This window comes from Lissotriton vulgaris, chromosome 3_2, assembly GCF_964263255.1.
Source record: "Lissotriton vulgaris chromosome 3_2, aLisVul1.2, whole genome shotgun sequence".
Taxonomy (NCBI): Eukaryota; Metazoa; Chordata; class Amphibia; order Caudata; family Salamandridae; genus Lissotriton; species Lissotriton vulgaris.
This window is the reverse complement of record NC_141690.1, coordinates 217,933,807-217,951,603: the sequence shown is the minus strand read 5'-3', so window position 1 is coordinate 217,951,603 and position 17,797 is coordinate 217,933,807. Positions and strand designations below refer to the sequence as shown.

The 17,797-nt window shown below is 48.7% G+C and overlaps 1 protein-coding gene across 1 annotated transcript in view; it reads right to left on the bottom strand.

The window, feature by feature from the left end:
* Positions 1-17,797, bottom strand: part of RNF212 (ring finger protein 212) — a 472,806-nt gene that overhangs the window by 256,441 nt on the left and 198,568 nt on the right. Inside the window, exons 6-7 of the mRNA XM_086964465.1 lie at positions 17,689-17,750; positions 17,526-17,595 (exon numbers count right to left, since the gene is read on the bottom strand). Of these exons, the coding sequence (XP_086820591.1) occupies positions 17,526-17,595; positions 17,689-17,750 (132 nt within the window). The remainder of the gene's footprint in view (positions 1-17,525; positions 17,596-17,688; positions 17,751-17,797) is intronic.

The following is a 17,797-nucleotide window of genomic DNA, read 5'->3' as shown; positions in this document are numbered from 1 at the left end:
GCAGTCCCAAGTGTGGTTTGGGACATAGGCTATTAGTAATTGATTGGATTGCCTTATGTCCTTAGTTTTCTATAAATAGAATTTAAGACATCGCTTGACGTCAAGTGAGTGTAAAGCTCTTTCCGCTGGCATAGCTGGATCTGGGAAGAAAGTTTAAAGCTTTACAGGGTGATTTGAATGGAATGGAGACGGTACTTTAAGGATGAATTTGGGATTTGTCCGTAGAGTTACGTAACCCTTAGAGAAATGCCAAAAGGGTTCTGAGATACTAAAAGCTTTGATTTCGCTAACCCTTCAAGCCGATGTAAGAGCTAATAAAAGCGCCACTTTCCATGTTAGAAATTTGAGCTGAGCCTTGTGTATGGGTTCAAACGGTCTTCTTATTTATTGAGCCAACACTGTGCTCAATCCCACTCTGGAGGTTGTGCCCGTATTGGTGGAAAAACTCGAAAGAGACCTTTCATAAATTGTTTGATAAGAGAAGAGGAACAAAGTGAGTTTGTAAGAACTCTTCCGGAATCTGGAACTCGCAGCAAAGATGAACCTTGAAAGAGGAGAACACAAGCCCAGCTTTGGCTAGAGATAATAAGTAAGGAAGAATATCCTCAACGGGAGCTTGGAGAGGGTGGACATCATTCATCTCACACCAATGACAGAATCGCTTCCACTTTAAGCAATACTTTTTTACTGTACTCTGGGCATGATATTTGGCTAGAATTTCACGACAGTCCTGAGAAATGTTCAGATCTTTGAATTCTAAGAAATCAGGGGCCATGTGTGCAAGCGCAGCAACTGTGGATCTGGTTGAAGTATTTGACCCCTCTCCCTTGTCAACATCGAGAATGTTGGAACTGGATGTAAAGGGTCCCCCTGGGATAGCAGAAGCAGTTCCTGAAATAAATATTGCCTAGGCCAGCGGAGAGCAATTAGGATGAGATGGCAGCCCTCCCTCTTCCTCTTTTGAAGCACTTTCGGAATCAATGGTATTGGGGGAAAAGCGTACGCACAAATCCCTGACCATAGCATGGACTGTGCATTCCCCCTTGATCCCTGTTGAGGGAACTTGCAGGCTTAGTATTGGCATTTTCTTGTTCTCTCTTGTCGCAAACAGGTCCAGTTTTGTTTTTCCAGAAAAGTGAAAGATCTTCTCCACTTACTTCTGCTCCAATTCCCACTCGTGACAACCCGAGAGAGATCTGCTCAAGGTGTCGGACAAGGTGTTCTGAAGCCCTTTGACATGTTCTGCTCTTAGGGTTATCTTGTGGCTGTAACCCACTCCCACAGTTCCTGAGCCTCCTGTGACAGAGAGAGTGACCTTGTTCCCTCTTGTTTATTGATGTAATACATGCTGGTCATATTGTCGGTACGGACCAGCACGGAGGAGCCAGCAATCCTCGGGAGGAATGCCTGCAGAGAGAGAAAGATGGCGCACAGTTCAAATATGTTGATGTGCGGCAGACAGTATTCTTGGGACCATCATCCCTGAATTTGTAAGTCTTGGAGATGGCCTCCCCACCCCTCCATGGAGGCTTCTGCTGTTAGAACGAACTCTGGAGGAGTTGGCAGGAAAGTGAGACCCGGAATCAAGTTTGCTTTCTGAGACCACCAATGCAGAGAGTATATCATGTGCGTTGAGACTTTGATGGAGTCGTCGAATGACCCTACGGCTTGCTGCCATTGTAGATGCAACTCCTCTTGCAGAGGTTTCATTCCGAGTCGTGCCAATGGTACAAGGTTTATTGCAGATGAGCACATCCCCAGAAGAGAAACAAATGTCAAGACAGAAACATACTTTCTTTTTTGAGATTGATATTGCCAATTTTTGCAGTCTTAGTTTTGACAAGAATGCTTTGCACGGTAAGTCCAGCATTGCTATCAGAAACGGAATCACTTGGAGAGGACGTAACTGTGACTTGCTTTTGTTGAGAGTGAGTCCTAATCTTGAAAAGAGATGCAGGCATGTTGATATAGCATCTTCTGTTACCTGCTTCGAAGGACCCTTGAGCAACCAGTCGTCGAGATAAGGGAACACTTGTAGTCCCTGAGATCTCAGAGTTGCGGACACTGGTGCTAGGCATTTCGTGAAGATCCTTGGTGCCGATTTCAGTCTGAACGGAAGCACCTTGAACTGATAGTGGACAACAGCCATTGTGAAACGCAGGTATTTGCGATGTATGGGATGTATAGGGATATGAAGTATGAGTCTTCCAAGTCAAGAGAAGCCATAAGATCCCCTTCGTTTAGATAGCTTAAAACTTCAGCAAGGGTCATAATCCGAAAACTCTTTCTTAAGAAACTTGTTGAGCTTGCGAAGGTCGAGAATCGGGCACCACTCCCCTGATTTTTTCTTTATGAGGAAGAAACGAGAGTAGAACCTGGTTCCCTTCTGCGATAAGGGAACCTTCTCTATTGCATTATTGTGGAGCATTTCTAAGGCTTCTTTGAAAAGTAAGTGAAGCCGAGGGGGAGGGCGACCCTTAGGTGGTCGTTTGACTAATTCCAGGGTGTGACCATTGTTGACTAGGTCGAGAATCTATCGATCTGAAGTGATCTGTTGCCACTGGTGAATAAAGGCTGAGATCTTTGCGCCCACAGGGAGGTATGGAGGGATGACTGGCATCCTGCTGAACTCATTGTTTCCTGTTGGAATCGCGACCCTGATTGTTTGATTGCCTTTGTCCGCCTTGGCGAGAGAAACTGCTTGCTGAAGATTGTCTATAAGACGATTGGCCATAGGGCTGTCTATATTGTGACTGATACTGTCTATTTTGCTGATTTTTATATCCTCCTCTGGATGTAAAGCCACAACCTATGGCTCCTAGGAAAGATCCTTGCTTGTATTGGAGAGCAGCCAATGATTTTGCCGTATCAGTATCAGTATCAGTCTAAATGGCTAGATGGGCCTTGTCTATGTGCTTTCTGAAAAAGGAATCACCATCATAGGCTTTGTCTAAGATTTTTGTTTGTACGTCTGGCCTAAAGGATGTAGCTTTAAGCTATCCTTGGTGTCTAAGTACTGCAGCACTGGCGAGTAGTCCAAAGTTGGTGTTAGCAATATCTAGAGCGCAATCTATAATTTCAGATCCGGCTCGCTCCCCTTCCAAAAGTATTTTCCTTGCCTCTTGTCTACGGTCTTCCGGAATGAGGTCCATAAATTCTGTCAAATCTGACCACATCTGGCGTCGTAACGACCGAAAATGGCCAGTGAATTTGCTGCCTTAATGGAGGCTGCTGCATTAGTGGAGAACTTTTTCCCTATCAAGTCTAATCTCCTTCCTTCTTTATCAAGTGTGTTGAAATCAGTTTAGCTGGGAATGATATATTCATTCCAAGGATCCACATTACCAGCATTGTCAGGTAATTCACCCTCTTCGATATCTTCCTCGTCCGAGGAAGAAGTATCATAGTGCATTTGAGGTACTGCTACAGAAGGTTGTGTTTGGGAGCTAGGGACCTCCACCTGTGGCAGCTAGACTGGTACTTCCATAGGTAAGGGTGGCAAAACAAGAGCAGCCAGTACTGAAGGAAACGTTCGGCGGTAATCCCCCAGCATGGCTTGCAGATCTTGTATTAGTGTAGGAGGAAGATGACTTGTCTCTCCCTGGTCCAAAACCCTTCTGGGAGGTTTTTGATAAGGGGAAGAGAGGCGTTCCCTGGTAATAATGTTCCTGGTAATCCTTTGCCTCCTCATCTGTCTCCTCATCATCTTGATACTTTATTTGAAATTCAGAGGGGTGGCGAGCTATGCCGCACAGTCACATACATAAAGTCATGTCGGGGGCTCTGGCCTGGTCGAGGGTTTTGTAACGTCAGAGTGGTGGGAACGCTGTAACTTGTTTCCCACTTTCCCTTGTCATATTACATGACGTCACTTGTTTGGGTTTTTTATGTTTTTGAATGGAGGAAATAATGTCACTGTCATTTTATCTAGCATGAGGATCATTTTACAGTGCCTCTCCCAGCCTCACGAGGCGCTGACAACATTTTTAACAGAAGATGAAAGAGAAGCAGCATGTCACTTATGTCGATTTAACGCTGTGCTATGTTATGATATTTTTGCATCGCGTCTGTATTTTTGCCATGAGTTGTCATAGTAAGTTATGCATTTATAACATGCTGTGTTATGTTATATGCTATAGCTTGCTACAGGTATTTAGACGTTTTGAGTCGCATAAGGCTCTGGGCCATTCAATACTCTGACAGTTTTTGTGAAGTGCTATGTTATGCTATGCTGTCACGGAGTGCTCCAACATTTCAACGCCTCGTAGGAGTAGTACGCGCTATGCAGAAAGGAGTGTCATCTTAGGAGCGTGCTGTGTTTTTATGTCTTGAATTTTGATAGTTAATGTGAATAGAATTATGCTCCATGCTAGAGTCATTATACTCTATCGTCTAGCACATTCTTCGTACACCCAGGTGTATAAATGATGCGTTAGATGTTCAACATTTGATTCAATGCCTTTTAGACTCCGCATTTGACTCTTGATTCGATTATTGTTTTGGGTACCGGTTATTATTCCTGTATATGATTATTATATGTACTCCCCTTATCTCTCTATGCTCCAACGCATAGCCCATTCCTACTCGTGCACTCAGGTTATGTTGAGCTGTAATGTTTGTACTAGTTGATTCAATGCCCATTAGATTCCCCATGTTAGACTAATGTTCTGATTTGTTACCTTTGCCTCAAATTGTAAAAAGCTCTGATTTAATTTGGGATCAAGTTTGCGCTATAAAAAACTTTATAAATAAATAAAGTCATCATCTTCAACATAAGTTTCCAGAATATGAGATGGTAGCAGAGGAGATATGTTGCTGTAATCATGTCTCTGGTAAGTTTTTAATTGGAAATGAGTGTAGGAAATAGGCGTAGTCTGTAAAACTGGTGGAATCGCCGTTGACAAACTCTTTGTCGACGGGCTCTTCGTTGTCAACGGAATGATCTCCGTCTACTGTGTCATCGACGACGGGCTCTTCGTCGACGGAGTCGTCGTCGACGGGTTCAATGTCAAAGAGATGGACAGGCCCTTCATCGACGGGCTCTTCGTCGACGGGCTCTTCGTCGACGGGCTCTTCGTCGACGGTGTCGTCATCAATGGGCTCTTCGACGACGGAGTCGTCGTCGACGAGTTTAATGTCAAAGAGGTGGACTTTACCTTTGTCGTCGATGGAACTGTCGAAGACGAGCTTGACGTAGACGCTGTCGTCGACGGAAGTTTAGATAATGAACTCTTCGTCGTCGAATCCTTCGCCACACTAGATTTTTTGGAAAAGGAGATCTTAAAAGACACAATAGGCAAAGAAATGGCCGTAATGTGTAATGTAATGTTAATGTATGTATACTTGTAAAGCGCACTATCACCTGACAGTCATCTTGGCGCTGTATACTGCTGTGGAACCCGTCCTGGCTTTCCCTGCGAGATGCTCCCTACTGGGCACCCCCAAGGTGAAACCAGGCATCCCAGTGCTTTTGGGCCTTTGTGGAGATTAAGCAAGCTATTGCCCAGAGTTGCAGAGTGGGGACCCATGATTAGAGTAGGCACAGAGGCGAGAATTATCGAGTCCGAGGACATTGAGCCCAAGACCCTGCCGCGTCGGGAATTGAACCCTGGTCCCGGCCAGACCTCTGCATCAGGGTCTGCCGCTCCAACCATTGAGCCACACTTCTCCGCCGTAGTGGAGACTGTAGTCATAGATCGAGGAGCAGCAGAAGTCACAGAGACCGTATGAGAGGAAACCAGAGTAAGGGTTTTAACCTGGATTTTACTCACGGTTCTGGGGGCTGAGGACCTTTTAGAAACCTCAGAGGAAGGGGCACAGCGTTGACCCAGAGGATAGTTTGGGAGACCTCTGTGACTGGTCAAAAACTTCATGAGAAGCCTTGTGATGCTTTCTTCCCTCATTGGAAGAGCTGTTATGAGATCTAGCCCTCTTGCTAGATGTCGAGGCCTTGTCATCCTGAGGAAGATTTCAACCACAAAAGCATCCTTGCTTCCCTGTCCCTAATAGTTTTAGCAGGGAAAGTCCGGCAGATTCAACAAGCCTTAACAACATGTTTAGGATGTAGACAGTAGATGCAGTCCTTGTGCTGATCATCCACATGGACCCTCTTATTCTCACAGGTACTGCAAGGTATTGCAAATGCTACTTACCAGTGTGCATCTGTTCTTGGCATGTAGGGCTGCTGACATTCATATCTGTGCATAGATCGCCGCCTAGTGTTGGGTCCGGATGATTGCACATTGTTGTCCTGGAAGAGTCTTCGAAGTATCACGAGATAGGTGGCTCCTCCCCTGGACTACAGTGCGCATGGGCATCGCCTCCATCCCCAGATTGTTTTTAGCCATTGGCAGAGATGGAGTGAAGTATGTGAGTGATGACCATGCTATGAGCATATGTATATATGAAGACTGCAGCTGCTACAGGCGCCGGGGAGGAGGGTGGGCGATATGAATGTCAGCAGCCCTACATGCCAAGAACAGATGCACACTGGTAAGTAGCATTTGCAGTTCGAGGCATGTGGGCTGCTGAATTCATATCTGTGCATAGAATACATAGCAGTCCCTCCATTAGCGGCGGTCGCCCGTGCCAGCTGCAGCAGTCTGAAAAAGTGTTTTGAGAACAGCCTGACCAACAGCTGCCTGCTGTTTGGAGTGCACGTCTACACAGTAATGTTTAGTGAAAGTATGTGTGGTAGACCATGTGGCTGCTCTACAAATATCTTCTAAGGGAATGTTACCTAGGAAAGCCATAGAGGCCCCCAACTTCCTGGTGGAGTGGGCTCTTGGTGGGATAGTGAGAGTGCTTTTAGCCTTAGCGTAACAGATTTGAATGCATTTCACAATCCACCTAGCGATCCCAGCTTTGGAGATAGCGTTACCCTTGTGGTGTGAGGCAAAAGCAACGAAAAGCTGCTTGGTTTTGCGAAAATCTTTTGTCCTGTCCACATAGTACATCAAGGCTCTTTTAACGTCAAGGGTGTGGAGCATCCGCTCCGCAAGCGTCTCTGGGTTTTGGAAAAACACCGGCAACTCAATTGTCTGGTTCATATGGAATTGAGACACAACCTTGGGTAAGAATTTAGGGTTAGTGCGGAGCACAACCCTGTTTGCATGTACTTGGAAGAAAGGCTCTTGGATGGTGAGCGCCTGCAACTCGCTAACCCTCCGTAGCGATGTAATTGCTACCAAGAAAGCAACCTTCCAAGTAAGAAACTGAAGCTCACAAGAGTGCAGTGGCTCGAAGGGAGGACCCATCAGTCTTGTAAGAACCACATTGAGGTTCCATTCCGGAGCTGGTGGGGTCCTGGGCGGAATGACTCTTGAGTCCTTCCAGAAAAGCCTTGATAGCAGGGACCTTAAAAAGTGACAGGTGTTGCCTGTTCTGGAGGTATGCTGCCATAGCAGACAGGTGAATGCGGATGGAAGAGTACGCCAAATTGCATTGATACAGGTGGAACAGGTAACAAATGATGTTTTGGATGGAAGCATCTAGCGGGTCAATATTGTGGTTAACACAATAAATGACAAACCTCTTCCATTTAGCCGCATAACAAGCTCTAGTAGTGGGCTTCCTTGCCTCCCGAATGATGTTCATGCAGTCGGGAGGAAGATTGAGGTAGCCAAACTCTAGGACTTCAGGAGCCAGATCGCCAGGTTGAGCTGTTGCGGATCTGGGTGCTGAATGTCGCCATGGCTCTGCGTCAGAAGGCTGGGAGTGAGATGAAGCCTTTGATGCGGTACCACGGAGAGTTCCAGAAACGTGGTGTACCACGGCTGGCGAGCCCACGTTGGAGCAACCAGGATGAGAGTCATCGAGTGCTGCCTGAGCTTGCGTGCCACCAGCGGTATCAGAGGTGCTGGGGGAATAGCGTACGCAAATCTGCCTGACCAGTTCATCCACATCGCATTGCCCTGTGATTGCGGGTGAGGGAACCTGGCGGCGAAGCTTTGGCATTTTGCGTTCTCCTTTGTGGCGAACAGGTCTATCTCTGGATGACCCCACCTTTGGAAGTACGGTCGGAGTACTGATGGATGTATCTCCCACTCGTGCATTTGATGGCTGTGCCTGCTGAGCAGGTCCGCCATCTGGTTGTCTTTGCCCGGGAGATGCTCCGCCATGAGGAAGATGTTCCTCTGAATGGCCCACTTCCACATGCTCTGAGCCAGATGAGACAGCTGCGGAGAGTGTGTGCCTCCCTGCTTCTGAATGTAGTACATGGCAGTCATGTTGTCCGTCCGGATCAACACGACCTTGTTGCACAGATGTACTTTGAACGCCTTCAAGGCCATGAAGATTGCCATCAGTTCCAACACATTGATGTGCCTCTTCTTTTGCTGTAGTGTCCATAGTCCCTGCACTGTGTAGTGGAGTACATGCGCTCCCCATCCCTGGAGAGAAGCGTCCGTCGTCAGGATAATCTGTGGCACAGGCTCTTGGAATGGTCGGCCCTTGCAAAGGTTTTGTGGGTTCCACCAATGCAGAGAGTTGTATGCCCGACCGCTCACCAACACTAGGTCTGTCAGTTGCCCATGAGCCTGAGTCCACTGACGTGCCAGGCACTCCTGAAGCGGACGCATATGTAGTCTCGCGTGCGGGACAATGGAGATGCAGGAGGCCATCATGCCAATCAACTGCATGAACACCTTCGCTGGAAGCGAGTGTTGAGGTATGAATCGTTGGATCAGCGTCTGGATACTGGCGATTCTCACTGAATTTGGCTGCGCAGTGGCTGCCAGAGTGTTTATTGTCGCGCCCAGATACTGTCGTACATGGGCGGGCTGGAGATGGGATTTCGGGTAGTTCAGAGAGAATCCCAGATCGTGCAGGAGATGAATGGTGCGGGACACGTGGTCGGCGCACTGTTGTTCTGTTTTTGCTTGAATGAGCCAGTCGTCCAGGTAAGGGTAGACGTGGACGCTCTGGCGCCGTAGATGCGCCGCCACAGTCGCCAGGCACTTTGTAAAGACCCTTGGCGCTGTGGTGACCCCGAACGGCAGAACCCTGAACTGGTAGTGCTGGTCTTGGATCGTGAATCGGAGATACTTCCTGTGGGAAGGATGCAGGGGGATATGAAAGTATGCATCTTTTAGATCCAACGTAGCCAGGAAGTCTCCCTGTTGAAGCAGAGGGAGTACCTGCTGCAACGTGAGCATATGGAAATGCTCCGAGAGAATGTACCAGTTGAGGGGCCTGAGGTCCAGGATGGGCCGTAGGGAACCGTCCTTTTTGGGGATTAGAAAATAAGGAGAGTAAACTCCTGTACCCCTTTCCTGCAGTGGGACGAGCTCTATTGCCCCTTTTTGCAGCATGACCTGAACCTCCTGCTGCAACAAGAGCAAGTGCTCGCCAGACATAGGACGGCTTCTTGGAGGTATGTTCGGTGGAGTGGAGGTAAGTTCCAGACAGTAACCGTACTGGATAAGAGACTTGACCCACCTGTCCGTGGTGATGGATTTCCACGCGGGCAGGAACTGCTGGAGTCTCCCCCCGACCGGTGTTGTGTGGTCGGGGGGCAGTGACAAGGCGTCACTGCTAGTTGGCGGCGGTGGACCTGGAGCCTTTGTTTCCACGTCCCCTGCCTTTGATGTTGTTGCCTCTGTAGCCACCTCTACCCTTGTTGGTGTACGAGGTTTGGGTATTGCCCTTGTAGTACTGGGTGGATTGCGATGCCTGACCCCTTGAGGTGCCTCTGGTATTGGAGCGGCGAAAGGAACCACCCCGAAACTGCTGAGACTGAAGGGCCCCCATAGACTTAGCAGTGTCTGTATCTTTTTTCATTTTCTCCAGCGTCGCATCAACCTCAGGGCCAAACAAATGGTCAGGATTAACCGTCTGGATCAGGATGGTCGTTTGTATATCAGGTTTAAACCCTGAAATCCTAAGCCATGCATGTCTCCTGAGCAACACACTAGTGTTGATCGCCCTGGAGGCGGTATCAGCCACATCTAGCGCACATTTGATGGAAGCATTTGTGATGAGCTTTCCCTCTTGAATTAACATTTCCCCTGCCTCCTTGTACTGGTCAGGCAAGTGCTGCAGCAGGGCTTCTAGGGTGTCGTAATGAGCCCTATCGTAGCGTGCAAGTAGGGCCTGCGTGTTTGAGATGCGCCAAATGTTAGCTGCCTGTGCGGCAATCCGTTTCCCTGAGGCCTCAAAGATTTTCGACTCTTTGTCTGGGGGAGGAGCGTCACCAGTCGTCTGCGAGTTCGCCCTCTTGCGAGCGTTGGATACAACCAAAGAGTCCAGTGGCAAGTGTCCCTTGATATATGTTGGATCCGAGGGCGCTGCCTTATACTTTTTATCAATGCGTGGATTGATGACACGCGCCCGAGTGGGCTCCTTGAAGACCTCCTGCGCGTGCTTGAGCACTCCCTTGAGCATTGGCAAAGTTTTGACTGACTTTTCGGCAACAGAGAAAGTGTCAAATAAAAAGTCCACATCCACAGGATCGGAGTGCAGCTCGACATCGTGGTTAGCCGCAGCTCTCTCGATCAACGCGTTGAAGGCAGCAGAGTCCTCCGTTGGCGAAGTCTTCGCCGCAAAGAGTTGCGGTTCCTGACCCGACTGCGGGTCCTCAGGGTCACCCCCGGCAGACCAAGGTTTGTGTTCCTCGTCCGGATCCGAGTACGCCGGATAATTGTACTCGACCTCCTCGTCGTCGCCATCCCCTGCGTTGGAGTGAGCTGGGGAACTTGGCATGTTACCTGGAGACGCCGGCTCCAAAGGTGCTGAAGTACCCGCAGAGTCCCTTTTGTTTTTGAGAGGAATGCGAAAGTGTTCCAACACCGGCTCCGTGGTGATTTTCCTTTTGAGGAGGGACAGTTTCCCGGTATTGGCGTCGATGATGACCTCACGACGTTCCTCCTCCGGGAGTGGCTGGAGCCGAGGTTTAGCCACCACCGGAGACGCTTTGGGCGTCGACACCTCCTTCGAGGGCACCCCAGCTACCTGCTTCGAAACGAAGGCCTTCGGCGTCGACTTCGGCGGCAGGGTGAAGCGGATAGGCGCTTGTGCCTTTGGCGGCTTCTGCGTAGGCTTCGACACCCCAGCGTTAGGGTTGGGAAGCTCCGCGACCTTCCGAATCCTCTGCAGGGACTCTTCAACTTTTTTAGAAAAGGCTGGAGAGGGAGTGACCGCCTCCCGTGACTTCCCTGACTTGGGAGTTGTGTCGGCGAGAGGCACCGTCTTCGGAGTCGATGCGTTACCGTCCTTGGCCCCGACGGCCGGAGCCGGGGAAGCCAGAGCTTTGGGCTCGCCTTGACGCTTCTTCGAAGCCTTCTTCGGGTCATCGACCGCGACCATCTTCGGCGCCGACGCAGCCGCGTCGGACGACTTCGCCTTCGGCACCGACCCTGAGGCCTTTGGGTCGGCCATCTTGGCGGGACCGTCCATGTCGGCCATTTTGAATTTCTTTGATTTTGACGCCTCCAGAGCCTTCAGCACTGCTTTTACTTTCGGTTTCGAAACCGGAGGCGTTGAACCCGAAGGCTTCACTTTCGTTTTTGGCAATGTAAGGGGCACCTCCAAAATGTCCGTGGCTGGGCTCGTAGGCGGGGCTGTTGGACTAATAACATGGTCTTGGGTAAGGCCCGAAGGCGATCCCTCGACCTGGGCCGCAGGAAGGGGGTCAACCCCTGAGTCAGTCCGGGGATGCTCCTCCTCCGAGCTATCCCCCACGGTGGCAATGGCCGTATCGTCGTCCCCTACCTCGTCGCCGGCTTCGTCAAACTCCTCGTCTCCTGCGTCGTAGGCCTCCCCTTCGGACGCAGGGCTTGAGTCCGAAACCTGTTGGACATTGTCGCTTCCGACTTCTTCTTCGGAATTTGGAATTTGGAATTTGGAATGGTATTTATAAAGCGCAGGCGTTCGCTCCGGAAGGAGCATCATGGCGCTATGGGTCCTGATTCCAGTCACAGAGTGAAGTGGGGGCGGCTAGATGGCGGCTTTGGACCAGTCGTCGGGGAGCTTGAAGATCCAGGTTTTGAGAAGTTTTCGGAATGGTTTCTCGACCGTTTGAAACCTGAGATGCCTTGGCATACCATTCCAGGCTTTAATGGCTAAGTTGCTTAGAGTTTTTCCGCCTTTGGATTTCAGATTGAATTTAGACAGAGTCATGAGGTTTTCTTGTGCAGATCTTAGGGAGCGGCACGGAGTGTAGTGGGGGAAGCGTTTGGTTAAGTAGGAAGGACCGGATTTGTTGAAGGCTCGGAAGGCTACAATGAGAATTTTAAAGAGAATTCTCTTGTGCAGGGGGAGCCAGTGTAGGGTCTTAAGGGCTGTGGAGATGGAAGATTTTCGTGGAAGTTTTAGGACAAGCCGGGCGGCAGTGTGCAAGACACTTTGTAGTTTGGCGAGGGTGGACTTTTTTGTCCCTGCCATGAGTCCATTGCAGTAGTCCACACGGGACAAAATGAGGGCTACCGCTACTGTTTTTCTTGAGTCAAGCGGGAGGAAGTCAAAGAATTTCCTTAATGACTTGATTATGCCGAAGCATTTACCTGCCGTATTCGAAGCGTGGAGATCAAAAGATAGTTCGGAGTCAAAGAGGACCCCGAGGTTTCTGGCTGATGAAACGGTTTGGGGTGGGGCAGCAGAGTTGTCCGGCCACCACAAGGCAGGGCAGAAGGAAGCATTTTTTCCGATGGGAAGAATCTCGGTTTTGTTCGAGTTGCAGCGCAAATGATTGGTGTCCATCCATTGGAAGACTGCTGTAAGGCAGTGTTTCAGGTTGAGCTCAGCCGTGTTGGTATTGTCGTCAAGGGGGATGATCAGCTGAGTATCGTCGGCATAGGAAGTGACAGTTATGCCGAACGATTCTATGAGGGTAAGGAGAGGGATAAGATAGATATTGAAGAGGAGGGGACTCAAGATGGAACCCTGAGGAACACCGCAGAACACCTTTTTCTCCTTGGAATGATAGGGGCCAAGTGTGACGGTTTGGGACCTGTCACTGAGGAAAGAACTGATCCAAGATAGGGCAGAGTTGGTAATACCGATATCAGAGAGTCTCTTGATCAGGATGGAGTGAGAAATGGTGTCGAACGCTGCCGTGAGGTCGAGAAGGATCAAAATAGCCTTCTTCCTTTGATCTTGCAGGGTTTTGATTGTTTCGGTCAGTTCGATCAGGGCCGTCTCGGTGGAATGTTTCGGCCGGAAACCGGATTGTTGGGGGTGAAGTAAATTATTTGAGTCCAGGAAAGTCTTGAGCTCCTTGTGGACCAACTGTTCCGTTATTTTGCCTAATGCGGGTAAGAGGGTGATCGGACGGAGGTTAGTCAGGTCAGTGGGGGGTTTGTTCGACTTTTTCAAGAGCGGCTTTACCACCCCTTTTTTCCAGGAGCATGGGACAGAACCGGATGAGAGAGATTGATTGATTATAGTGTTGATGGTGGGGTTGATATCGTCGATGATGAGGTGAAGAATCCTAGGTGGACAGGGGTCAGAGGGGGAGCCAGATTTGCAGGCGAGGATCGCATCTCTGGTCTGGGACAAGGTAACCGGAGTAAAGCTTTTGAGCCTATTAGTAGGCTGGTTGCAGTGATCCGGGTCCCGTGGAGAAGGAATCGGGGGAAGGGGAGGGAAATTTTTGTGAATGAGGGTGATTTTGTCATCAAAGTAATCCGAGATTTTATCACAAAATTCTTGAATCTTCTTCGAAGATGTCGTCCGGCGGGGGCGCAGACAGTTTGGCCTGAAGTCTCGCAGCCCGACGAATCTTGAGGGTCTTCTTGCACCGGAACTTCGAGCAGGCCATACACCTGGCCTCGTCGTGGTCCGGCGACAGACAAGTGTTGCACACTGGGTGCACGTCGAGGTGCGAGTATTTCGCGTTGCACACCGGGCACCGTTTAAACGGAGTCCGTTCCATGTCTGGAGCGTCGTGTAGGCCCGTCCGCGCCGACAGCACGCGGAAGGGCAGCGAGAACTTGGAGCTGAAGAAACAGTAAACCCGAACGAAAACGCTACCGGCGCCAAGCCTAAAGACCTTTTGGTCTTGAGTTTAAGAGAGTTAACAACTATCGGTTCCGACAGAGGGAACCGACACACATCCGAACCCAATGGCGGAAAAAAACAATCTGGGGATGGAGGCGATGCCCATGCGCACTGTAGTCCAGGGGAGGAGCCACCTATCTCGTGATACTTCGAAGACTCTTCCAGGACAACAATGTGCAATCATCCGGACCCAACACTAGGCGGCGATCTATGCACAGAAGGGGATTCAGCAGCCCACATGCCTCGAACAAAAAGAGCCTTCTTGTCAGACATTTTGAAGAACAAATTTGAAGAAATTGAGTAGGCACTCAGGGAAACTCCCTTCCACAAGACGTGCGGTGAAAATCTGAGGAGAACTGCCTCTGCTGGGAAGGTTCTAGAGGGTGCTGGTAGCTGATTGGTTGGAACTGTTTTTTAGTTCTTTTCATGTAAGGAGGTAGATAGGCTACTAAGTTTTATGCCAGTGGGTTTTTCTTTTAGCCTACTACTGTTTTACTAAGGCACTGTTTTTGTATTTTTACCGTGCGACTCCCGCCTCGGAGACAGAGAATAATTCAGGCATGTGAATCTATGAAAGATACCCCAATACTGGATAAACTGGGTGATAATCCCTTGCTGCTGCCTCTGAGGCCTGTCTTTCCTCATAGCATAAAGATCTGGGGGCGCTCATAAGGGACCCGTCCCTGAGGCAGACCAACAGTAGGGAGTTCGAGAAGATTCCTTTTCCAGTGCAGCGGGCTGGTCAAAAATCTGAAAAAAGGAGACAGATGAATGGAGCAAATGAGCATGTCCGAAAGCGCTGTCCAGGGAGACCGTCAGTGTCCTTCGTCGCCCCTGCCACTAAAAGGTCAGCGCATGAGCCCCACAGCAGTCACTTAGTGTTGGGATGAAAAATCAGGGCTGCCACTGCAGAGAAGCCTCTGCCAGGGCATATTATGCCAGGCTGCCAGTGGGGGAGAGGAGGCAGGTGGTAGGTGGTGCACGGTGCTCCCATGATACCCCACCAGCGAATGCTCAAGCACCAAACAGCCCAGCAGAAGTGGGAACCCTGGAAGCCCGCACGCCCAACCCTTAACAGAAAATACTCACAGGGCCCAGGTATGTATCACTCATGGGTCGCGTAGTGTGACACTTCTCCAAGCACATCCCACAAATTTAGGCATGGGTCCCTGGGAGGGTTCAAAAAAATCCACAGCCCACTTCGCATTGTCAAGCAAGATATATTCAGGACAAGCTATTTTTAGGGACTACTCAACCTTTTTGGGAGGTTGAAAATCCTCTAACTTCAGGGAAGACATAATGACTTTTGACCTCTGTCTCTGAAAGCAGAGCAAATGTAACAAGATTTAAAGGTATACTTATTGCTCACAAAGTGAAAGAGCAATAAAAATGCCAATAAATCTGGTTATCTTGTCACGTTTGCTAGCTTAAGGAGACAGAGGTCAAAAGTCAGCTTATGTTCTCACCTTTATGTTTCTTTATATGACTTAAGTTAAAGGATTTTGTAAAGTGAACTGTGTGACAACTGAACTGTGCAAAGCATGTTAAATGAAAGGCTGTAAGATGTCAGGCTTTTTTCAAACACAACACTGAAATACCTAAGTGAAGTGTTGAAACATTTGAAATATATTTCACTAGTTATGAAGACCCATTTTTGTAATATTTTTTATAGGATTAAAAAAAAAATAAGAACACTTTACTTGATGTGCATATTTTTTATATTTTTGCTGAAACCCAATTTCCCAAAAATGTTTATGCACTATTATCAGTTAAAATGCATGTTAGTGGGAATGTTTTGTGGCCATTTCAATGGAAGATATGCTATCTGTAAATGACAATACACTACCACATCATTCATTGGTAATATATTTATGAAAAGTGAGTTTTCAAACATGAACTGGGAATTATTACTGCTCTTGCCCTTATGAGGATGCCATTAGTGAACGACAGAGGCAAGCCAAGGATCATGTGTAACCTATATAGGAGAAGTGTGGCTCACTGGTTAGAGCAGGCAGACCCTGAAGCAGAAGTCAGACCCGGGACCAGGGTTCAATTCCCGACGCGGCAGGGTCTTGAGCTCAAATATCCATGGACTCGATAATTCTCGCTTCGGTGCCTGACCTAATCATGGATTCACACTCTGCAACTCTGGGCATTAAGCTTGCTTAATATCCACAACGGCCCCCCGCGGCGGGATGCCTGGCTTTCACCTTGGGATTACCCTGTAGGGGCTATCTCCCAGGGAAAAGCCAGAACGGGTTCCCAAGGCAAGTGCGGAGATACCCCTTCGGGGGTCGATTCAGGCGCTATATAAGAAACATAATAATAATAATAATATATGAGATCAATTTTTGTTATACATGGATAAAACATTTAGTCTAGTAAATAAAAATGTTTTTTTGTACAGCCGAAATAGTGAACTTGCATATTTGAAGGTTCTCTCTTATGTGATAAAGGAAAGACGGCTCCATAAGACGAAATATTTGCCTAGGATCACGCAATTTGAGACCAGTTCACGGGTCAAGTACATTACAGTTAGGTCGAGTAGATTATTAAAGTTACTAGACCTGCAGGTCTAGGAAACTTTTTATGATTTTTTCGAGCCCTGCCTGGACTCAATCTATGACCCACCCACTGGGTTCAATGATGCTTAGGCCGCAAGCCATCCAGCGCCATTCATTCAATGCCGGTGGCCACCAGAACGTCCCTCAGAGGCAGCGTAAGGTGAGCAACCGTGTTCTCAATCTCAGCAATAGGGCCCGCCTCTACACTACGGACCACCTCTGAGGCCGCCGCAGTTGCTGCCACAGTCCCCTGCATTGTGCAGGGTCCGGCGGGTGAAATTCCCCCAGACCTGGAACCTGGTTTGGGGTGGGAGCGGTGGAGGGAGCACAGCCAACGAGAGGTGTACTGGAGGAGTCCAGCAACAATATAGGCAGGGACCCGCCCAGCCCTTTACCATGCCAGAGGGTGACGGTAGACGGACGCTGCAGGTCCATCAGTTCAAGAGTCGGCAGCCAGGTCATGAGTCCACCAGGCAGGGGCACACAGACCCCGGGCAGGTCCCCGCACTCCGGCACCAGGCGCGGCCGGGTCAAGAGTCATGAAGATCCGGGGCCTTAGGGCCAGGCTCAGGCCGCAGTAGAGGTAAGCCACCTAGCGCACAGTGTTGTCAGCTACGGTCCAGGGACTGCAGCAGGGAATCCCTCACGCCACAGGGAAGCTGCAGGATCAGTAAGAGGGGAGCCCCAAATTTGGCAGGATGCGACAGGCTTTTGCGGGCTGATGTGACAGGGAGACGGAGCTCCCTAAGTGTACGTCCAGTCAGCCACCTTGGCTGGCCACATCCCCTTATTTATATGCTTAACAACAAAAAAGTAATTTTGAAAAACAACATTACAACAAGCAATCCTATCACTATCAAAGTAGAACGGACAAAATGGAGACATTGGGAAAATAAATTCCTCTTCATCAAACTAAATGTCATTGTTAGGGTTCAACAGTAGAGATGCAAAATAAACTTTACGTACACGTTTGAAGATAACTGATGAGTGAGAGGATGTAAACATGAAGAATATCCATATTGCTTTGTTAGATGACCTAAATAAAATATTAAATTCCATTTTAGGGTACAGATATGAAACGTCTAACATTTACAAAACATCTGTAAACAAAACACTTTGTTTCACTAACTTGAAGAGCTGTTGATTGATGTTGAAGACTGTACTCGAGAAAGTTCTTGAGGTGATCTTGGGCTAAATTAAGGAAAATGGAAGACATTTAAAGAAAATAACATTCATAC